The sequence below is a fragment of the Triturus cristatus genome, chromosome 12 (genome assembly GCF_964204655.1).
Source record: "Triturus cristatus chromosome 12, aTriCri1.1, whole genome shotgun sequence".
Classification (NCBI taxonomy): domain Eukaryota; kingdom Metazoa; phylum Chordata; class Amphibia; order Caudata; family Salamandridae; genus Triturus; species Triturus cristatus.
In genome coordinates, this window is record NC_140595.1 from 196,311,816 (window position 1) to 196,334,066 (window position 22,251).

Sequence of the window (22,251 nt, forward strand, 5' to 3'; positions counted from 1 at the left end):
GAATATGACAGACATCCATCTATCACTCTGAAGCATGTAGCTTCGTCATCATTAAATTCATTGACCTTAGTGTTTTATGAGGAGATCTAGTCTCTCAACAAATTCATCGATGGCATAACCTACTCTCTGGCATTCTTGACTGAAGATGACTGAAGATGTATTGTTCGTAATCTACATTTGGCACTGGATTGAACTTGACATTCAAGGCTGCTTTGATGTGATTGTGTGTTACGTCACCATTCTGTGGTAACTTTTTATGACCTTCAACAGGCATGTTCTTCAGTTACTTGATACTATTTCTTTCATCTGTTTCATCGATTGCGTCTATGAAATTCTCGGAAGGCTCTATTCAAGCAGTCCATCTATTGCCAATATTGTGTTTTTTAGCAGTATCAAATGATGGCGGTTTTATGAAAGCAGCAGCAGTATAACCTTTAATAGACAACAGTGGTCTCGCTAACGCTTCTTGGTGAACTTTCTCATGCAAACCGTCTCTAGAGTCTTGTGAGTTGCTGGCTTCAGGGTCAACCTTGACAGTTCGAGGAAATTTGGCTCTCCATTGTAGCTCTTTATTTTGATGGAGATCTGCAGACTTGTTCTGAACCCCCCCACTCTGCAGCTTTTGGTGGTGGGTCACTTTGTTTATTGACAGTTCCACATGCGCCACACTGGTCCTCTCTATGGTGCCACTCCACAACAGGCGGTGGTATGTCGACTCTTTAGTTGGTTCTGTATGTAGACAAGTCTTTTCATATTTGAATGATTTGATAAGCAGATAACGTTACAATATTCCATTGGCTTTCCGCTTGAATGTCTCTTGGTAACCACCTGGTTGATCTCTGCTTCATAGTACATCATATTACAGCTTAACTTGCACTGGATCATCACAGAACACTGCTTTTCATGACCTGGTTGCATACTCCTTTAGCATTTTCACTCCATAAATCATATAGCATTAATTTGCGTAGTAGCTCGCTACTCCTGTTTGCTTCCTTTTCATTCTATTTTCTGCCATCAAAGTGTAGATTTTCAATGATGCTTCATTTGTTCGAAAAAGCTTTACACAGACTGGTGTTGCACTGAGACTCCACAAGTGCCAGCATTAATTCTGCACTTTGGTTGCAGCACACAAGGCACTCACAAGCAATGTGCTGGACCACGGCAAACTCTCTGGGAGAGTCCCCTATCCCCTCCTCACCAGTTGTAGCATTCTACCCAGCCCGGGCACTCACCAGTGACTACACCACACACTGAGAGTAGGTATTCATGTCTTTATTCTTCAGCATGTAAGCAAGAATTCAACATTCTAAACCTGCATTCACCTCATTACCCTCCAACCCTTACGTCACAGGTCAGCAGAGTCCATCAGGAACCAAAAGAGTGGCGTCATTATTTATACGACACTACAGTTTTTCCATGGCACGTTTTATATATACCAATTCTTAGGGCAATGTGCTTTTGGCTCAAACGATCCAGACTCCCTGAAGTAGTCAAGCAAAGCATTTGCCAGTTCTATACGTGCGTCGCTGTGCATTAGACAAATCTCTTTGTGACGCTTATCATAAGGGTCCAGATTGAACTGCCCCTTTGTCCAAACCACACCACCCCTCTGTTAGTGCCAGACCTATTGGCTTTACAAGTACATGTTTTTCGTGTTTCCGGTCCCCTATTAGCTTGCAGTGAAATTCCTCAGGACTTTACCAGGCCTCAGAAATGCAAGCTACTCTGCTCTCCCTAAGCTCTTCTTCTCATATTATGTATCTGACAACAGTGCAATATTTTCCTAACTTTTTTAATGTAACTTTTTCCCTGTTTTCTTCTGCCTGGATTTGTGATCATAGATGAGCACTTTGAATATCTGTGTTTTCTTTATTGCTTGATTTATTTACTCACGACAAACAAGTGCTTATGCTGGAGTTCATAGCGATCTCAGTCTTCTCCCAATCCCACATTGTAAACACAATCTGAGCGGCTCCTGCCTGAAATTTGGATACCTGATTGACCGACTTCTGTGTGGCATTCAACAGTGGATTGGCATTGGCTGTGAGTGAAGTTGCCTAGCTTTGAAAAGCCTAATTCCTTTCTATTCTGTGTCCAAGCCTTCCATACCTCGTTGGACCAGGGTTCAACTGGCTAATAAACGAGGCATAGTAAATGATGATTAAGGGCCTTAAACAACCCTGCACCTTACTTTAATTTGTATTTATACTTTTCTTGTAATTTCCACCTACAGTCTATACTAGTACAAAGGCTTTCCCTCCAGCAATGATGGATCATCATTTCATTATTGTACTTTATCCTTCTCACCATGTGGTGCTTGCCCAGACAACCATAGGCCTCCAGAGATAGCTCATTGCTTTATTTGTCTACTGTGATATCTATTGGTAAATAATCAATACTTGAAAATCCTGTAATATTTGGAAATAACAATCTACATTTTCTGATCTTTGGGTGACTCTGGTCTTTTGGTGGTCAAGCAGTTCAAGTGTTGGAGAGTGCTATTGATAGGCAATTTAAATTAGAATCCTCATCTAGAAGAGGCTGCGAAAACTGCTCCACTGACACTGAGTGGTATGCGAATGTTTAATCTCAGTGGTGGTTATTTCATAAAACTACTTGCTATGCAAAACAGAAAAAAAATGACCCCAAATGCTCTGTATTGTAATTACAAAAAGGGTCAACCCAAAATCACTGGGACCTGGGTATAGAACAGTATAAGAAAAACTGGTCCCAGTACATAACAGAATGTACAAGTAACATTGATAAACATTTAGACAAACACTGAAGAAAGTTCTAGTGGTATTTTAATCACACTGAACAAGCATAGGCATGTAGCCAATTCAAATCTTTAGATACAATTATTAACAAAGATTACTGAATGTGCCCCGAAGCGGGGAGAAAAAGGGGGGGGGGGGGAGAGATTTGGTGAGGTTAGTGATTAGGTGTGGACTTTCAGGGAAGAAGTGAAAACGATAATATATCCACTTAGACACAATCAAATTGGTTGGCATTATTCAATTAATACCATATATTGCATGTTGAATCCATCATAAAATACAATGTAGACACAATTTGAACAACGCCATGTACAACAAGAAATCACAGTGCACCATGTACTAGTGATGGTACTGGCAGTGTTGTGATGTCGACGTTTCGACCCCTTGATAGTTGTAGGTGTACGTTTAGACCTTACAGAGTGGGGTCTTCCTCAGGACTACAGTGTAAGTGGTAGGGCGGGGGGAGGAGGGCACCTACAACGAAAACCAAATAAAACAAATATAAGGATAGTTGGACTCAATTTGTGAGGACATAATAAATCCAAAGGTTCAAAAAGATTACCGTATCAAACAGCAAGGTTCTGTGGCGCATTGAATCGTCAAAGAACAGGGGTAAGAAATCTCCCAGCGGTAGATGCGTCAGAGTGAAAGTCACCTAAAAAGATTAAGGTGATCATTATTTTAGCAGTCTCCCAGAGTTAAGAGAACAGTAAAATTAGTGTAATGAATTACTGGAAACTTACTATATGTCAAAGACACGAATCCATTATCATATAATCCAAAAGGCGGTATCAATATAGCCTGGATGAAACCGTGGCCGCTAATCCACGTGTCGGGGTACAGAAAAACGGGGCTGTGCCTCCACTGATTATTCACCAAAGGATGAATCTAGACACAAGAGAAAAAAGAAATCGAAGCAATGGACCCTGCAGCCAAATTTTTAAAAAATCACGGGAGGATAGTGGGAGAATGACAGTAAAAGACTCTAATGCGTTCTACCCTTTTAAGAACAAAATTCAAACAATAGTCACAAAGTAGCGTTATAGTCTCGGAGACTAGCGTGGCCCCAATTAATAATAAACCTGATCGTAATGCAAAAAAGGGGCTGTGTCAGTACCCAAATTTAGCTCCGGTAAGGGTCCCGGTGTCATAACAGTATACTAAAGGCCTCTTGAGACTTAGCAAAGGATACTAGAGTGCGGTATTGCGGAGGAGCGGTACTCACCCTCGACGTCAAACCTCACTTCGTAACTGAGAAAGGCAGCGCGCGGACGGCCCATTACTAAGCCTATTTAACGGGAAACGTGCAAAAAGACACGTGTCTCCCGTTCCCGTGCTGCAGCTAGATGCCAGTAAGGCATCATGATGGAAAAAAGACTCGTACCTCGCATTGGACACAAAGGAAGATTATTAAATTGTGAAGTTAATTTAGATGTGACCTTGCTGAGGAAACACTTTAAAATAGTTAATAAATAAAATAAAGCCTGAAAAGTGAATGGATGCAAAGCTCGATTCCAGCATAACTAATTACATTTGAAAGCATCCGTATAACGTTGCAATGTGCAAATAAAAAGTGGAATCGGGCACATATTCAGATCCTAGAGGAGAATCCTGGTGGTTTACATACTGAGAACCTTACTAGTGCATTTTATTTAAGTTGACAAGCTGTCGATTTTGGATATGTTCTATGGTTAAACAACAGCAAATAGCATGGCAATCAATTTCAAAAGCGTATTTGAACAATCTAAAAGACATTCATCAAACAGGTTGTTGACACAGATAACAGGTGAATGAAAACGCATTGTCAAGGTACCATGGCCTATAGTTGTACATTAAAAAACACAACGTATATAATGAATGTACCAAAATCTCATGATGTATATACGTATCAAGAGAAAGGAGTTATTAAAAAACACACAACCCGCAACTAGATTGCATGAATACAGCATCTTATAAAGCGGAGATCATGAGGCAGCTCCAAGATGGGGTGAGTTACTCCAGACTGCGGTCAGATCCAACCATTGAATTGACAAAGGAAATCTTTACGATCACTTCTGAAGGATATGCAGAAGGCTTTGTAAGCAAACTGGAGTTTGATTACTTGAATCAGAAACATCCCAGTTTACCAACAATTTACACCCTACCCAAAATTCATAAGGATATGCATAACCCACCGGGACGTCCTATCGTCTCAGGATGTGGATCTCTACTTGAGCCCTTATGCAAGTATGTGGATGTCTTCCTTAAACCACTGGCAGAGAGCACTGCAGCATATTTACGTGACACGATGCAAACCATCAATCTGATTGATCAATTACCTTTTGATCCCAGTGGGCAACTACTGGTGACCTGTGATATCGTGTCCCTTTATACTAGCATTCCCCAGGAATCAGCACTGACAATTGTAAGTGAAGCCCTGAACACACGACCATCGCCAATGAGAGTACCTACAGAATTTATCATCTCTCTACTAACGATTGCCATGAAGAAAAATTTCTTTTTCTTCCAAGGAGAGTACTACATCCAAACAAAAGGTGTAGCCATGGGAGCAGCCTTTGCACCGGATTTGGCGATTATTTATATGGACCATTTTGAAAGATTGTTTATCTTCAACAATAATCCATTCTCTGATAAGATCAACCTATGGAAACGGTATATCGATGATATACTTTTCATCTGGGACGGAGATCCCACAGATCTGGCTATTTTTCATAACTGGCTCAATCAATGCAATTCTCACATTCAGTTACAATTCAGTCTGATAATAAAGAACTTGCATTCCTTGACATCAAGATCTACTGTGAGGAGAATAAATTGCATACAACGCTATATCGGAAACCAGCTGAACGAAACTCCCTGCTCCGATATAACAGTCATCACCCACGTGGGTTGAGAGACAATCTACCGGTGGGCCAATTCTTGAGGATCCGGAGAAATTGTACTAAGAAAGAGGACTATATGGCTGAATCTGAAGATCTGAGTAATCGATTGATGGCAAGGGGATACCCGAGGAGATTGGTCAAGAAAGCACGGAAAAGGGCTTGGTTTAATCCTCGAGAGACCCTATTAACACCCAAAGACAAGCAAGACATGACGTCACAGAGAATGATTTGTGTCACCACGTTCTCAACAAGAAGCAATGCAATTAAAAAAGTGATAAACAAGCATTGGGGTTTAGTAGCAGATGACATTGATCAACCTATTCCACCGATGCACTCTTTCAAAAAAGCTATGAGTGTTAAGGACCACGTAGTCCACTCCTTTCTGGAGACTACACCTATGCCCACAATCTAAGAACTATGGAGTCTTCCACCTGTAATTGGTCATTTCAAATGTGCACGCTGCAAGGCTTGTGAAACCACGAATACTACAAAAACTTTCGTCTATAAAGAACACTCAATCACCCTAAATTCATTCACCAACTGCAATTCGACCAATGTGATTTATGCCATACTCTGCCCCTGTGAACTACTTTACATTGGTCAAACGCAACAAAAAGTGAAATCTAGAATTCTGCAACACTATAGCAGAATCAGGTGTAATGTAGTGGGAGCCCCATTGGTGGAACACTGTGCTCTTAAAAAACATAACCCTGATGATCTACGATGGTTGGTACTTGAAAAAGTAATGTTGGGACCAAGAGGCGGTAACATACCCGCCATTCTGAATCTGAGAGAAGCAAAATGGATGATACGCTTGGACACAGTGGCCAATGGGCTTAATGAACTAGATGGTACTTATGCCCAACTAGCAGTTCTTCACACCTAATGTTTACAATCTAATATTTAGGCTGTTCGAATGATCAATATATACTTAATTCTTGAGGTGGAGGGTGGTTATGTTCCCCGTTTCATGCAATCTAGTTGCGGGTTGTGTTTTTTTAATAACTCCTTTCTCTTGATACGTACATACATCATGAGTTTTTGGTACATTCATTATATAAGTTGTGTTTTTTTATGTACAACTATAGGCCATGGTACCTTGACAATGCGTTTTCATTCACCTGTTATCTGTGTCAACAACCTGTTTGATGAATGTCTTTTAGATTGTTCAAATACGCTTTTGAAATTGATTGCCATGCTATTTACTGTTGTTTAACCATAGAACATGTTCAAAATCGACAGCTTGTCAACTTAAATAAAATGCACTAGTAAGGTTCTCAGTATGTAAACCACCAGGATTCTCCTCTAGGATCTGAATATGTGCCCGATTCCACTTTTTATTTGCACATTGCAACGTTATACGGATGCTTTCAAATGTAATTAGTTATGCTGGAATCGAGCTTTGCATCCATTCACTTTTCAGGCTTTATTTTATTTATTAACTATTTTAAAGTGTTTCCTCAGCAAGGTCACAACTAAATTAACTTCACAATTGAATAATCTTCCTTTGTGTCCAATGCGAGGTACGAGTCTTTTTTCCATCATGATGCCTTACTGGCATCTAGCTGCAGCACGGGAACGGGAGACACGTGTCTTTTTGCACGTTTCCCGTTAAATAGGCTTAGTAACGGGCCGTCCGCGCGCTGCCTTTCTCAGTTACGAAGTGAGGTTTGACGTTGAGGGTGAGTACCGCTCCTCCGCAATACCGCACTCTAGTATCCTTTGCTAAGTCTCAAGAGGCCTTTAGTATACTGTTATGACACCGGGACCCTTACCGGAGCGAAATTTGGGTACTGACACAGCCCCTTTTTTGCATTACGATCAGGTTTATTATTAATTGGGGCCACGCTAGTCTCCGAGACTATAACGCTACTTTGTGACTATTGTTTGAATTTTGTTCTTAAAAGGGTAGAACGCATTAGTCTTTTACTGTCATTCTCCCACTATCCTCCCGTGATTTTTTTAAAATTTGGCTGCAGGGTCCATAGCTTCGATTTCTTTTTTCTCTTGTGTCTAGATTCATCCTTTGGTGAATAATCAGTGGAGGCACAGCCCCGTTTTTCTGTACCCCGACACGTGGATTAGCGGCCACGGTTTCATCCAGGCTATATTGATACGGCCTTTTGGATTATATGATAATGGATTCGTGTCTTTGACATATAGTAAGTTTCCAGTAATTCATTACACTAATTTTACTGTTCTCTTAACTCTGGGAGACTGCTAAAATAATGATCACCTTAATCTTTTTAGGTGACTTTCACTCTCTGACGCATCCACCGCTGGGAGATTTCTTACCCCTGTTCTTTGACGATTCAATGCGCCACAGAACCTTGCTGTTTGATACGGTAATCTTTTTGAACCTTTGGATTTATTATGTCCTCACAAATTGAGTCCAACTATCCTTATATTTGTTTTATTTGGTTTTCGTTGTAGGTGCCCTCCTCCCCCCGCCCTACCACTTACACTGTAGTCCTGAGGAAGACCCCACTCTGTAAGGTCTAAACGTACACCTACAACTATCAAGGGGTCGAAACGTCGACATCACAACACTGCCAGTACCATCACTAGTACATGGTGCACTGTGATTTCTTGTTGTACATGGCGTTGTTCAAATTGTGTCTACATTGTATTTTATGATGGATTCAACATGCAATATATGGTATTAATTGAATAATGCCAACCAATTTGATTGTGTCTAAGTGGATATATTATCGTTTTCACTTCTTCCCTGAAAGTCCACACCTAATCACTAACCTCACCAAATCTCTCCCCCCCCCCCCCCTTTTTCTCCCCTCTTCGGGGCACATTCAGTAATCTTTGTTAATAATTGTATCTAAAGATTTGAATTGGCTACATGCCTATGCTTGTTCAGTGTGATTAAAATACCACTAGAACTTTCTTCAGTGTTTGTCTAAATGTTTATCAATGTTACTTGTACATTCTGTTATGTACTGGGACCAGTTTTTCTTATACTGTATTGTAATGCAGCTCTCATTTTGGATCCATCCATTAATTTTTAGAAATTGAAAAAGAAATGTCTGATGAAAGCTTTATAGCGGTGCATGACAGCTAGTATCAAAGGTTAAGATTGGACCTTGGCCTGACAGGCTTTCTCAGTCGGCTTTTAGAGAAAATGCTCCCTCAATATATGGCTTGTGTCTCCAGGCAATCTTTTGAAAGTGACTTGCCCTGTGCTAGGTCTAAGAAGAAGCAAGCTCTAAATGCCTGTGCTAATTATTAAATAGCAACTTATTTCTCTTTTCAGGTCTCAATCTCGATATTCAACTCTAATTAGGGTTATTTTGAAACACCATATTTTTTTATATGTGATTTTGGATATGCTGAACAAAGGAGCATTTACAATGCATTCAACTAAGACTCAATGTTGGAATGGTACTTTGGTAATGTGTCTGATAAGTTAATGCGACGCTTGATTAACTAAATGGGTTTAATGCCGTGCCTCTCTTACACATTACTGAATGCTATTTTTGAATATACAAAGAACACTTGTTCTTTTAAAAAATGTCTACTAAATCGTGTCATTTGTTACTCTTTTGTCCAGAGATTTCCAGGCTTAAATTTGGGATACATTGCCTCTGCTTGTTAAGTATGGTATCAGGATGGTTGCCAATGTTCTTTTTATTTGGGTAGCCATGAAATGGACATTAAGACAGTGACTGGTTGCTTTTTAAAACGTATACTGTTTTAATTGATTTACATTTTATTCATTGTCTATCATTTTTCATGGGTTACAAATGCTGTTTTAAATCATTTGTATTGTGTTTGTATGGACATATGTCTTTCGAACTATCTAAAAATAAGTAACTTATCCAATAATCATTGGCTTACATCTTCCTCAGTTCTTACGTTTTCCTTCTTGACTGTCCCATTTACCCATTTTCTGTTTATTGTCCTTCATATGTTAAGCTAGGTTGTCTTTCTTACAAGAGGCTGCCATAGGTTGATATTGTACAATTTGTCTATTTCCTTTTTTGTATTGTGCTGTTGTGTATAATCTTTTATTAAAATGTTAATGGTTTTCTACTTTTAAAGTAATCTTATTGTATTCCACTTTTTCTATTTAAAGCCCTTTTGGTGATACATTATTTGTTCTTTTTGGCAACTTATGGATTCTTTTTGGATGTCCTTTCAAAGTAAATTAAAGCACCAGGAAGCTGCCTGGTATGTTTCACAGTTTTTTTCCTCCTAATTCTCTTAATACTTCAAATCTTTCCACCATTATTATTATTCTTTTGAGCAACGCACCTGATAAACTGTGTGAGAGAATTATTGACCTCAGACATTTCAGGCTTACGTCCTTCGGGACTCGAAGTTACAAGTGCTTTGATGTTCGTCAGTTGTTACAAAAATTACCTTGTTATCCTGGCCTGAAGAAGATACCAGTATCTGATACTTCACAGGTCAAAACAACCACATTTCTATGTTTGAACTGTAATTCCACAATCATTAATTGTTAATTAACATAAGTCTGCATTGTTCACAGGCTTAAAGACTTTTCAGCCAAACCATTTTTAACATATTAAACCACTGTTTTTAAATCACCTTGTTAATATCCGATTTCAATCACCTGAGCACAGCATCTTCACGCAAAGTTTATATAATCCCAAAAGTACATTTCTGCTATTTTTGTACTTTGAAATATAACTTTGAATATTCACTCATGAAAGGTGATGTGTGTGGTTATGTTTTTTGCTTCCATTGAAACCACTCAACCTAAATTAGTGATCTGTTGTAGACAACAAGTCCTGCCATAGTAGCGCTTCTGAACTTACAAATTTAGAACAGTTCTACCTGATTAGCCCTTATGAACCATTGCTTTACTCATATTTTTCAAAATTAAACAACTTAGCTAAATCAGTCCACAGATAAAAGGCTAAGATTTTCTGGGTAATTTCTTTAAAAAAATAATCATTGATTTGTAGAATGTTGCTTAATCAGTTTTTCTGTTTCTCTCTATTTTCTCTTAATTTTTTTTAATTATTGAATTCAAATGCAGAATCTTAGCATCTAACCTCTTTTGATCTATTATTCATTTACAGGACTCTGGGCTATATCTAAAAGAATTAATTGAGCCAGTTTTGACCTGCTTTAATGATGCCGACAGCCGATTACGTTATTATGCCTGTGAGGCCCTTTACAACATCGTCAAGGTGGCACGGGGTTCAGTCTTGCCACACTTCAATGTGCTGTTTGATGGCCTTAGTAAGGTGAGTATTGTGGATGTGTGTGGGCAGTCTATAGCACACTACGCTTTGTAACCTTCAAAAGTTTTAAAATAAAATAGCTGGGGAGCTAATTATGTCATAATATTGTTTAAACTGTTAGCCACAATGCAGATGTAAATCTTGACCTTGACTCATTTACTGGAGTTGCGGTTCATCAGATACAAGAATCAACACTTTTATCCATCAATAACTGATTCATGTGGGACTGAAGGAAGACAGCATTAGGGTTTCCCTTTCTCTCCTTGATAGGAAGACCGTGCTTTCCATTCAGTTTTGGACAACCCGTGTCAATTTAGAAGTGGGAAACCTCATTCTGACCATCACTACACACTGCTTTGGTATTTTGCCGTTACAGTTATAAAGAGCACTTATGGTTTATTTATCCGTTCGTTCCTCTTGATGAAATCTGGATTGACAATTTCATTTGCCACGTCCTTTAAACAGTTGTGCTCCTAGAACTTTTATGCCATCCTGTTTGCAGAGTTGTTCACTCAGTTTGTTGGGACAGGGCATTAAGGAGACTTAAGTGAATTTGAAGAGCATACGAACATCGCCGTGATCCCTCTCTGTGAACGTGATTCTCTTTTGTCCCTGGAGATATTTTGAGAAGCATGCATTACTTCAGGGAGCCCTTCAAGACGTTATATTGAGTTTGTACAGCAGGGTGGTACGTGGGTTATGAGATCATGCTGTCTGGACCTTCATTTCACCCAGGGACTAATTCAAGAGCAGTGATGGACCAGGAATCATAATATTTGCAGATCGTCTAATTAATGAAAGCAAAAATATGCAAGGATTGAATTTTAGAACAGCCACAAACCTTCCAGGATAATAGCAGCTTGAGATTCTAGGGTGGATATCCGAATGTCTTCTGAGGTTATCTATGGTCAGGTGTATTTAGTACTGTTGTTAAAAGAGTATTAATATGAAGTGCAGCAGTGCACTGAAACAACAACCTAGCTAGATGGGTAAATGCGATTGATTGAACTATTCCTCGTGCTGTAAGAACCAAATGTCTTTTTAGATCTAGCGTCAACGAGTATCCATCCCCAGACACTAAGTGGCCAACGTAAAAGAGCTTTCAGAATCACTACTGAGAGAGGGGTTTTGGTTCTGCCAACATGTTGGTTGACTTGAGTTCAGCATTTGATTGGGCGTTTGACATTTACTTCAGCGGGGTATAATGTTCCACTTTTTTTCCTTTGGGAGAAAGATTATGCCCCATATATCAGGAATGAGTTGATTATGGTGACAGTCACTTTTTTGTTTAAATCTTTTTATTGTCATTTACAATTTTAACGATGCAGTACAGCAATAGATCAACAACACCGTATTTCAGTAGAAAATACAATAACAAATCATATGCTGTGAACACGGTGGTGACAGCATGTGTGTAATATGACCAACATGTGGGATTCGAAAATGTCAGCATCATTAGGGCACTTGAGTGAAGACGCCAGTGTATACTCAGCCATCCAGTTGTGCTGTTCATCGCTGATCTATGTGTGGGGCAGTGCATGTATGAACAGTGGACAGAGGGTACAACAAAATGAGGACAAAATAACTCTACAAAGGGGAGGGGGTAACTGCTTAAGAGGGTACAACAAAATGAGGACAAAATAACTCTACAAAGGGGAGGGGGTAACTGCTTGTGACCTAAGGCCTCAAGATGTGGCATCAGGTGAGTAACTGCTTGTAGTGTGCAGTAGGGTCCTATGATACGCCTGGCTGAGTAGAGATTGAGGGGAGCCATCCTACAGGGGGCATTGTAGCGGTTACAGCTGTATGTGGCATCAGAGTTGATTAGGCCTCTGACTCCCGCTGTGTGTTCTCGGTGGGTGTATCTATCTTGCTGCAATGCGTTTACAATGGTCCCCCAGTAGATAGCCTGGGGAAACTTGCGAAGCCCTTGCAGGTCCTCCCTGTACAGGCCCCCCCCCCCTCTGCCCTGGCCCAGTTGAGCAAGGATCAATGCCAGACCAATGCATGAGGTGCCTTAGGCGCTTTCCATCTTTTAGTAATCAGGTGCTTCGCTGTGACCAGGCCCGGGTCCAAGAATCGGAGGTGATCTTGTGTTTCCTGCCCCTCTTACAAAGTTTAATATGTACACCTCCCAATGAAAAGAGATGTCCTGCTTGGTACAACGGGCTAAAGTGGTCGCTATGTCAGTCCAGTACCCTCCCAGGGCAGGGCAATGCCAAAGCATATGCAGTAAATCTGCGTCGGGCAGACGGCATCTGGGGCATTCGGAATCAATGCGGTGTAAATACTTGTTTATCTGGGCGGAGGAGCGATATGCACGATGTAGAATGAAGTATTGAATCTACCGAAAGCGCTGGTTACGAGGGACACATGTCGGGCTTTCCAGCATCGCCACCCATTCCTTCTCTGACAGGACCCGCCCTAGGTCCTCCTCCCAATGCTGTCTCAGGGAAATTAGTGGGATCGCAGTGTGCTGACGGAGGAACAAAGCAAACCAACGTATCACGTGTCCCCCTGAGCCCATTACATGCAAGTACTGCATTAGGTGATGTGTGGGAGGCTTTGTTGCTAAGCTACCCCACCTTGATGAAAGTGAAGCTATGAGCGCACGGTGTAATAGGAAATGCCTAGGGGATAAACTGTCCTCCAAGATGAGATCCGCATATGGGATTAAAGCGCCGTCCCTAAAAAGGTCCCTTGTGTCATGGATGTTTGCTGCCTCCCATCTGCGCAACTCCGCTGCTGTGATAAGCGACCCACCCCTTGGTTTTCCCAGTAGAGGAATTGCCGGGGCATACGGCGTGATGCTACAGGTGATGTATAGGCTTCTGTGGTAACATTTGTATGCAATGGAAAGTAGCAGAGAGACCGCATTCCTGGGCTTTGTGCTAGGGTGAAACATGTAGAGTAGAGTGGCTGCAGCGTGGCTGTGTCTGACAGGTGACGTGAAGCTAGCCATCTGGCTACCCACTACAGCTGTGCTCCCCACTGCAGCTGTGCTGTTAAACAAGATCATCAGATGTTTGAGGCGTAAAGACTGGAGGGCGAGGAGAGTTCGAACTGGCGGACCAAGCCTGCAAGGAATCGGCATCCCCTTTGGAACTGGGAGGCGATGAAGCAGACTCCGAAGGCGATCTAGCTGATTGAAGGGTAGATGCAATATGTATTGCGTCCTGGCGCTCCGATAGGATCAGTTCTGGGTCAGGTGCGTTGATTGGTGAGATCCGTCTCTGCGATCTTCCGCCCCTGCCCCTCCGACGTCTGCGCCTTTACCTCTTCTGTGACGAGGGATCTTCCTGAGTTCTAGATGTTGTTGCTAGTCTATTTTCCTCCATCCAGTTCCAAGCATCGGAGGGAGAGTCGAAGAACCGAGCAGTGCCATTGTGAATGACGGTCAATGACCTTAACCGCTTCAGTGCCCATGACGAGATGGTCTCGTCATGGAGCGCGGTTGCGCTGTGCCCATGACGAGACTATCTCGTCATGAACCCCGCCCGCTAATGCAACGCCCGGCACAGGGCGGTGAAAGGGCGTGGCACTGAAGGGGTTAAGGCGGGCTGGGAATAGCAGAGAGTATCGTAGATTTTGAGCTCTTAACTGCTGCCTCACTGCTCCCAAACTGGTGCGCCTCCTCTGAACCTGAGCTGTGTAGTCCAGGAAAAGGGAAACCGAGACATTTTGTACCGTGGGACCTGGGGATCTCCCCACCTCTCTCAGTACCGCATCTTGGTCCCGAAAGTTTAGCAGGTGGATCAGAAAAGGACGTGTGTTAGCACAGGGAAGTGGTTTTTGAGCAGCGACCCTGTGTGCCCGCTCAACAACAAACTGTGGGGAGAGTGTCCCCGGTGGGAGTAGCTCCTTCAACCGGGTTTCCGCATACTTCACCGCGTCCCATCCCTCTGTTCCCTTCGGAAGGCCTATTACTCGCACGTCGTCCAGTTTCTCTTCTAGTGTGCAGACCCGGTCGAGTAGATACTGCTGAGTTGCAGTGTGATTGCGGGCTTTGGGCTGCAATTCCGCTAATGTAATCTCTGCTCCTTGCATGCGTTCAGAGAGCTTTTGATGATCTGCGCGCAGGAGCATGAAGTCAGAGGTGATCTTGTCCATTCTGCCTTCAAGAGAGGTACAGGTTTGATCCTAAGCTGTGCCTATCCGCTCCACCGCAGCCAGCACTGAGTCCAGTTTAGCCGGAGGTCTGATCAGCTTGATTCTGAGGACTACTCCACTCCACCAGACGTCCCCCCGGCCTCGCTCTGATGAGGGCCATCCTGGTTGTTAGTGGAGCGAAGACAACCCATAACTAGCTGCTGCCCACAAGGCATAAAGAGCAGCTGGTGTGGTGATACTATCCGCTGTGAGTAGATGGCAGGTTGCCGCCGTCACTCGCAAGCACCCGAGTACTGAGGGAGGTGCCTGCGCTCCAGGCCCAACTGGAACACTCCAAGGTAAACTATCCACAGACTAGTGGGTTATGAGTGAGCCACAGCAGATCTGTGAAGCCCCTTCTAAACACCCGCTGCAATATGGATGTGCAATTGGGGGCTACAGGGAGTCCTGTAGCCCCCAATTGTCTCTGCTGATCACCATGTGAGGAATGCTCTTTTGTTGTTCCTGAGGGGGAAAGGGGGCCAGATTGTTTCAGTGGGACCAGAAGTGATACCAGGCTTTGCCCCAGGGGTTGTCCCTCAACCCTGAGCAACAGTCCGGTAAGCGAAATGTCCCCAAAAGGGCCAGCGCAGCGAAGTGCTCCAGGCCAGCGAGGGGGCAGTCAGGTTCCAGCCGAGATCTAAGACTGTGCAGACGATTTTCGTGAGAGGAGAGGAGTGGCCTGGGCCTTATGTGACCCCCGGGCCGGATCAGCACAGTTCGCAGCACGCGCCCACTGCCTCAGCGCTACTTTGCCACCCGCCACCTGATGTCGCCAGGAAGATCCAGGCCCAGTCAGCCCCTGGGCCTCTCCAATTCCGTGAGCCCAGAGGTTAAGGCAGGCAAAGAGGGTGACAGCCTAGGCCCGAAACGACCCTCAAGCTGCCAGTAGTGAAGTAGGCTTTGTGTGAAAAAACCAGTAGCAAGCTTCTATTTAATTAGAGCATAATCTGGGTGCAAACAAATCAGTAACCATAATAAACAATATACAAGAATAGAAAGATCCCAAAGATTTTTTATTTTTTTATTTAGAGGAATCGGTTTTAAATTTATCTTTTTATATAAATGACTTAATTAGCTCATTCATTTGAGTATTATTTGTTTAAACCATATTCAACAAGTTCAAACTGTTCATATATACACCAACACGATTAAATTCATAGGACATTTCAGCTTAATATCTCCAATTAGAACCTCAGTAATATTATTTTAGTTGAAACAGTAGTGAAGTAGGCCCAGTGGTCGAAGTGGGGGAAAAAAAGTAGGGGAACTGTGGGCGGAGACTCAGGGGGCGGGAATAACCCAAGGATTGGATTAGTGGGCGGAATCGGAGGTGTGGCTAGAAATAGCAAAACATACCAATTTTTGAACGTTTGGCATTTCACTGACCAGTTACAGCTTATAACGTTATTTAATTCAAAGAATCAATAAACATGTTTATTTGAGGTTTAATATATAAGTTGTTTATATTTAATTCATTTACAATGTGGGACATGTTTCCAATCACAGAATATTCCAAATACGCTTATAAGTGGAATCATAAGCCATTTGTCTCCGAGCCATGCAGTTTCTTTCATCTGCACTTCTCCTCCCTTTTTCTAACCATTTCTGAACATAAAATTCAGGTTTAAATTCTATGACAGGTGGCCCCACGATATTTATGAACATTGTAGAAGACAGACGATTGATTGATATTCTGTTCCGCAGTGGTGTGAGCACATCATTCATTACACTAAAGCCCCGTTCACATTCAGCAGTTGAGGTACAAAAGGTGTTTATAATGTGCATTAATGGTTTCAGGCTTTCAAAGATGCAATTTTTATTTTGTTTGTACTCTCTGAAACCAAGGATGTACTGCCTGGTATCAAATACATGCAATCTGCTACAAAGGTTTAGTAATTCTCCCTCACCGTATAAGATGTCTACTGGATCTGGCCAATAAACTGGTTGTAGGAGTTTCATTCTATGTACTAACTCTTTGTATTCTATCTCATCATTGTTTGTGGTTGTGCATCTAGAAACATTTGATGCATTAGACATTGTCATCCTTTTTCGCAGGTTATTTGCTAAGCTCCTAAAGAACTGTGCCCTATTGATGCTAACACAGCCTTTGTTCTGTTGCAGTCCTACACCAGCAAACTGCATCCGTTCAGCAGCATCTAATGCAGTTGTAGCAAACAAAGGGCCCAGGTGCATCAGCCATTGATTCAAACACTAAAATCTGCATCTGTATTGAACGATCGGCCTCATATATGGTCATATCACGCCGCTGCAGCCTTCTGGATAGGTCACCCAATTCTGTGAGAGCATCATATAAAATGCCCATATTTTCAACAAACACCAGGGAGGTTAATAAACGGTTTAAACCAGCATATTTCCTCTGCTCAATGTCACTCCTCGTTGAGTCTTCGGAAGATTCCATGAAATGTTTATTAAGTCCTTTGTAGTTATTCCAAACAGCTCTCACAGATCTTTCACTTGAGGACACCCAACGTATATCTAGCACCTTTCCAATTGCCAGAAGTCTTACTTCTACCTCCAGAGCACATTCCCCAAGCTCTCTCTGATTTTTCGGAGAGGTATGGTAGGTGGTATATAGTTTATAAAAAAAAAAATTTGAGCTGATTAATGCCTGCGACTTCTTTACAAATATCACCCACAGCAAGCTCCAGCTTGTGGTTAGCACAGTGCCATACACTCAACTGTGGATATTTCAGTTTCAGAAGAGTTGCCACACCGGATTTCCTACCTATCATATTGGAAGCACCATCTGTTACAAGCTGATCCAAATGACTTTTTAAATACTCATCAGTAAAACCGTGTCTCTCTAAGCATGCAAGTAAGGTATCTAAGATTAGATCTGCTGCTGTGCTTGGCAACTCAACAAGGTCCAAGAAAAAGGTCAGTGGCTCATTGTGTTTATCAATACATGCTCTTACACAGATAATTAGTGTGGTCAATTTACTATTTGTGAGCTTAGGGACATATTTATGGGAATGGTGGCGCAGGGCAGCACAGCAAGTTACTTTGCTGCGCTGCCCTGCGTCACAGGGAAAGGGCGGGAATGTGCCGTATTTATCCAATATGGTGCATTCCGGTCTTTTCACCCTGCACTGGCGCCATTTCGACAGCCTAGCTTCAACGCAGGCACACTTGCCCCATGGTGCAAGGGTGCCTCCTTTGCGTGCAGGATTGTTTTTGTGCAGGAAGGGGCACCTTCCTGTATAAAAACAATCTTGAGAGGCTTTTTCATCTTTCTATGTGGGCTGCAGAATAAAGCACAGTTTGAAAGAGGAAAAAGCAAGGAGAAATAAAGATATTTCTCCTAGTTATGCCTCCTCTGGGCCAGCGCAAGATTTTGCCGCATTCCCAGGATTACAAGTCCTTGTAAATCTATGAATGCGTCAAAAACCGTGGGGGTTGTGTGGGAGACTTTTATTATTGCAGGAAAACTACTGCGTGACAAAGCCACTGCTGCTCTAGGGTGTGCTGCTTTGTAGACCTGCCCGCAAGACTGGTGGTGAACTTCGGTATGAATTGTGGTGGACAGGGCTTCAAGTTTACCCAACTGGCCACCGGTAGGGTTCACCTGCTGGTGCTAAGAGACCAGGGCTTCTAAGGTCTAGTGGGGCCTTCTAAAGTCTATCAAGGGTGCTCCCTCAGGAGGGGTCTGATGGACAAGGCATGAAGGCTGAACCAGGTTCCCCAGTTCCAAATTTGGTAGCTCTGGCCATAATGCCACATCCTATCCCCACCGAACACCCTTCTGCCCCACTGAGTGAAACTCGCACTGTCTTCACGTACAACCCAATTCTGCCCCATTATAAGCACCTGGATGTGACTCATTTCAAATTATGCAATGCCTGAAAAAAGTAACAACATTCTGGGAAAAGCAAATACTCATAGGGAATGCAGGATTATGTAAAGCATGCAAAATATAAGCAGGAACGACATGTTACCTTAACGCTTTTACTCTCGTTCAGAAATCAATGAGTATTTTTTGTCTCAAACATTGAGGACATGAATATAGGGCTCCTCCTGTACACATGTGTTAAGCAGGGCTCAGAGACAAAGGAACTCTTCAAGAGAATCTGATCTGACTCACGGAAACCCACAAGGGCTCCTTCTTATCCACAAATTGTGCACTCTTGATTGTCAGCGCCAGGATGCCTGTTAGGTGACAGTGCGCTTTACAAGTGAGATAAATAAATAAATAATTCTTATTCATGTCAGCCAGCTAGCTGCTCAAAGATAGTATAGCACATATGTATTCAAGTGTCCTGCAAAGAAGAATGAGTGCGAGTAAGTAAATGTGGGTGTGAATGATTGAGTGCCTGAATGTAACTGAGCATGAGTGAAAGAGTGTATGTCGATGAAAGTGAGAGAAAGTGAGTGAGAAGGAGTCACGTAGAGTAAGTGAAACTGTAAGTTAGAATGAGGGAATCAGAGTAGGAAAAAGTGGTGAGACTGAGTGAGTGAGAATGTGATACCGAATGTTGAAGAGTGAGTGCAAGTGTGCAATTTTGAGTAAAAGGGAAAGTGAATGAGAATGAATAATGGGGGTAGTGAGCCTGAGTGAGATAACATGTGAGCAAGCAGGACAAAACACAGGCCTTGGCAAAGTGGAGGTAAATATTTACTTATGGGAGGAACATATTGTGCATCTTGAAAAAAAATTTGGTCAACTCCTGGGGATGTTGTCTTGGCACAGTAACGGCTTTTGAGAGAATTTGTGTAAAAATGGGGTGTTGCAAATAAAATGCAATATTTGACCCTATAGTTTTTTTTTCAAAATTATCTTGGGAGTAGCAACACCCAGACTGCAAATCCTCCGGGCCCTCCTTTATCTCTTCTTAGTCTTACAAGGCCCAGTAAATCGCACTCTTTTCCAAATCTCTTTCTAAATATTATCACTCTCAAAAACTGTTTTTTCTATGTAATTTTCCTTTGATGGGAAGAGGAGGTTTCTGAGGTGGTAGTATCAGGCAAGTGACACTACTTGGGCTCCCTCTGTTCGAGCCTTCATGGAGGATCCCTCTTCATTGCTACCTCCACCTGACCCCAGACTCCGCAACGCACTTCCTTACAGGCTTGATTATCCACTACTCCTCTCCAGTGCACCTTATCTCACAGCTGACCTTGGGCCCCAGCCCCATATCAAGCACCATCGGGCTCCACTTTCCTTTTTCCCGGTAAAAACATTAGTAAAATCACCTTCAAACTTAAAACATTGAATATAGCAGTAAATTTAATTAGCACACACTTTAAAGTATGTTCCACAGTAGCCCTTATGACCCGACTGCTAATTAAATAAACAAAAACAGAAAGGCCATGACAAGGCCGGCTTTAGCGCTGATGCGAAAGTCTTTTTTGGCGCCACACCAATAATCACTGCCATACGCCACAAGTGCTCCTCATCTCCCCATAGCCCCTCCCCCTCATGACCTCCTCCTCGGATTCCCTCACTGCCACCCTCCACCAGTGCACCTCATTTCGCTGTAGCCCCTCCCCCTCATGACCTTCTCCTCAGAATCCCTCACTACCACCCTCCAACAGTGCCCCTCATCGCTCCATAGCCACTCCCACTACCTCCTCCTCAGATTCCCTCACTGCCACCCTCCAACAGTGCCCCTCATATTTATGTAGCCCCTCTCTCATATGCATTTCATTTGTTGTGTAGCGCTACTCATATCAGTGTAGTGTGTGTCAGTACTTTACACCACGCACACATTATACAGAGACAACGAATCATACAAGTATGTAAATCAGCCTACAGGGAATGTCACATAAGCCAATGAGGATTACAAGGTGTATGAATCACATGTCATCCATACTGGTGGGCAGTTATTTTAAGAGGGTTTGGTCTGGAGAAGCACAAACTCAGGATTTAAAGAGTACTCCAGTGGTTAGGGGTTGGCTTTACTGATAAAAATGTATATCTGCCCAAAGATACTCATTTTAGCAACATTAGAATAATGAAAGACTGGGGAAGTTCTAACTATATCACAAAACAAAAAACGCGAAGTTCTAACTATATCATTCAGGTTTGCATACAGCTCTTTGATGACAGTTCATTGGTCACTGTCCTATGTTAGGATTGTAACTTCTGAACTGCAAGCAACACAAGGATCAAGCTGTCAAATTGGGCCCTTTTACAGCTCCTAGCACCCCGCTACTCTGTGGCGTCCCCCAAGGATCCTCTTTGTCCCCCCTCCTCTTTAATTTGTACCTTCAACCCCTTATTCACTCCTTGGGTAGGTGGGACGTCACTGTGTTCAACTATGCGGATGACTTACAAATTATTTTTCCACTCACCTCCCCTGACGCTACCACTAATTTCCAAATGGTCATGCTACACATCCAGCATTGGATGAACCAAAACCAACTGAAGCTCAACCCAGGTAAAACTGAGCTCCTCCTTCCCGGGAGGAGCGCCGCCCACTGGGGCCCTCAGTTCTGGCCTTCTGAGCTCGGCCCTCCGCCTTTACCAGCTGACTGTGTAAAGAGCCTTGGAGTCATTATTGACTCTCAGCTCACTCTCAAGGCTCAGGTGAGCGCCGTAACTTCCGCCTGTATGTTCCAGCTCTACCGGATACGGAAAGTCTCCTACCTTCTGACCCCGGAAGCCTTGCTACAGGTGATAATAGCCCTGGTGATGTCCCGCCTGGACTTCTCCAATTCCCTGTACCTCGGCCTCCCTAAATCCTTGCTATCTAGGCTCCAGCTCATTCAAAACCAGGCTGCAAGACTTGTCTTTAGAATCCCTAGATGGCAGTCAGCCAGACCCTTGTTACTCCAACTACACTGGCTGCCCATCAGTGAAAGAATAGCCTTTAAGGTCTATTGCCTGGCTTTTAAAGCTCGGTCAGGCCTCTGTCCAGCTTTCCTGAAATCTCTGGTCATCCCTTACTGTCCCTCCCGCACTCTGAGGTCCATTCATCTCCAGCTCCTAGTCATCCCTCGCTTTAAACTTTCTAGATTAGGCGGCCGCAGCTTTTCTTACCTGGCTCCCAAGCTGTGGAACTCTCTCCCTCCCCTCCTTAAGGCTGAGTCCTCTCTCCTGCCTTTTAGGAAATCACTGAAAACTCTGCTTTTCTCACATGCCCGTTAAGCCTCTCTGTACATCCCCGTGGTCTATCAGCGCCAGGAAACTTATGGTGACAGCGCGCTCTATAAATTCCCCTTAACATTAACATTAACATTAACAATGACAGTAAC

The 22,251-nt window shown here is 42.9% G+C and overlaps 1 protein-coding gene across 4 annotated transcripts in view; it reads left to right on the top strand.

The window, feature by feature from the left end:
* VAC14 (VAC14 component of PIKFYVE complex) overlaps positions 1-22,251 on the top strand; it is a 1,500,963-nt gene that overhangs the window by 237,318 nt on the left and 1,241,394 nt on the right. For all 4 annotated transcript variants that reach the window (XM_085639779.1, XM_085639781.1, XM_085639778.1 and 1 more), the window contains exon 4: positions 10,720-10,887. In XM_085639779.1, coding sequence (XP_085495905.1) covers positions 10,720-10,887 — 168 coding nt within the window. The remainder of the gene's footprint in view (positions 1-10,719; positions 10,888-22,251) is intronic.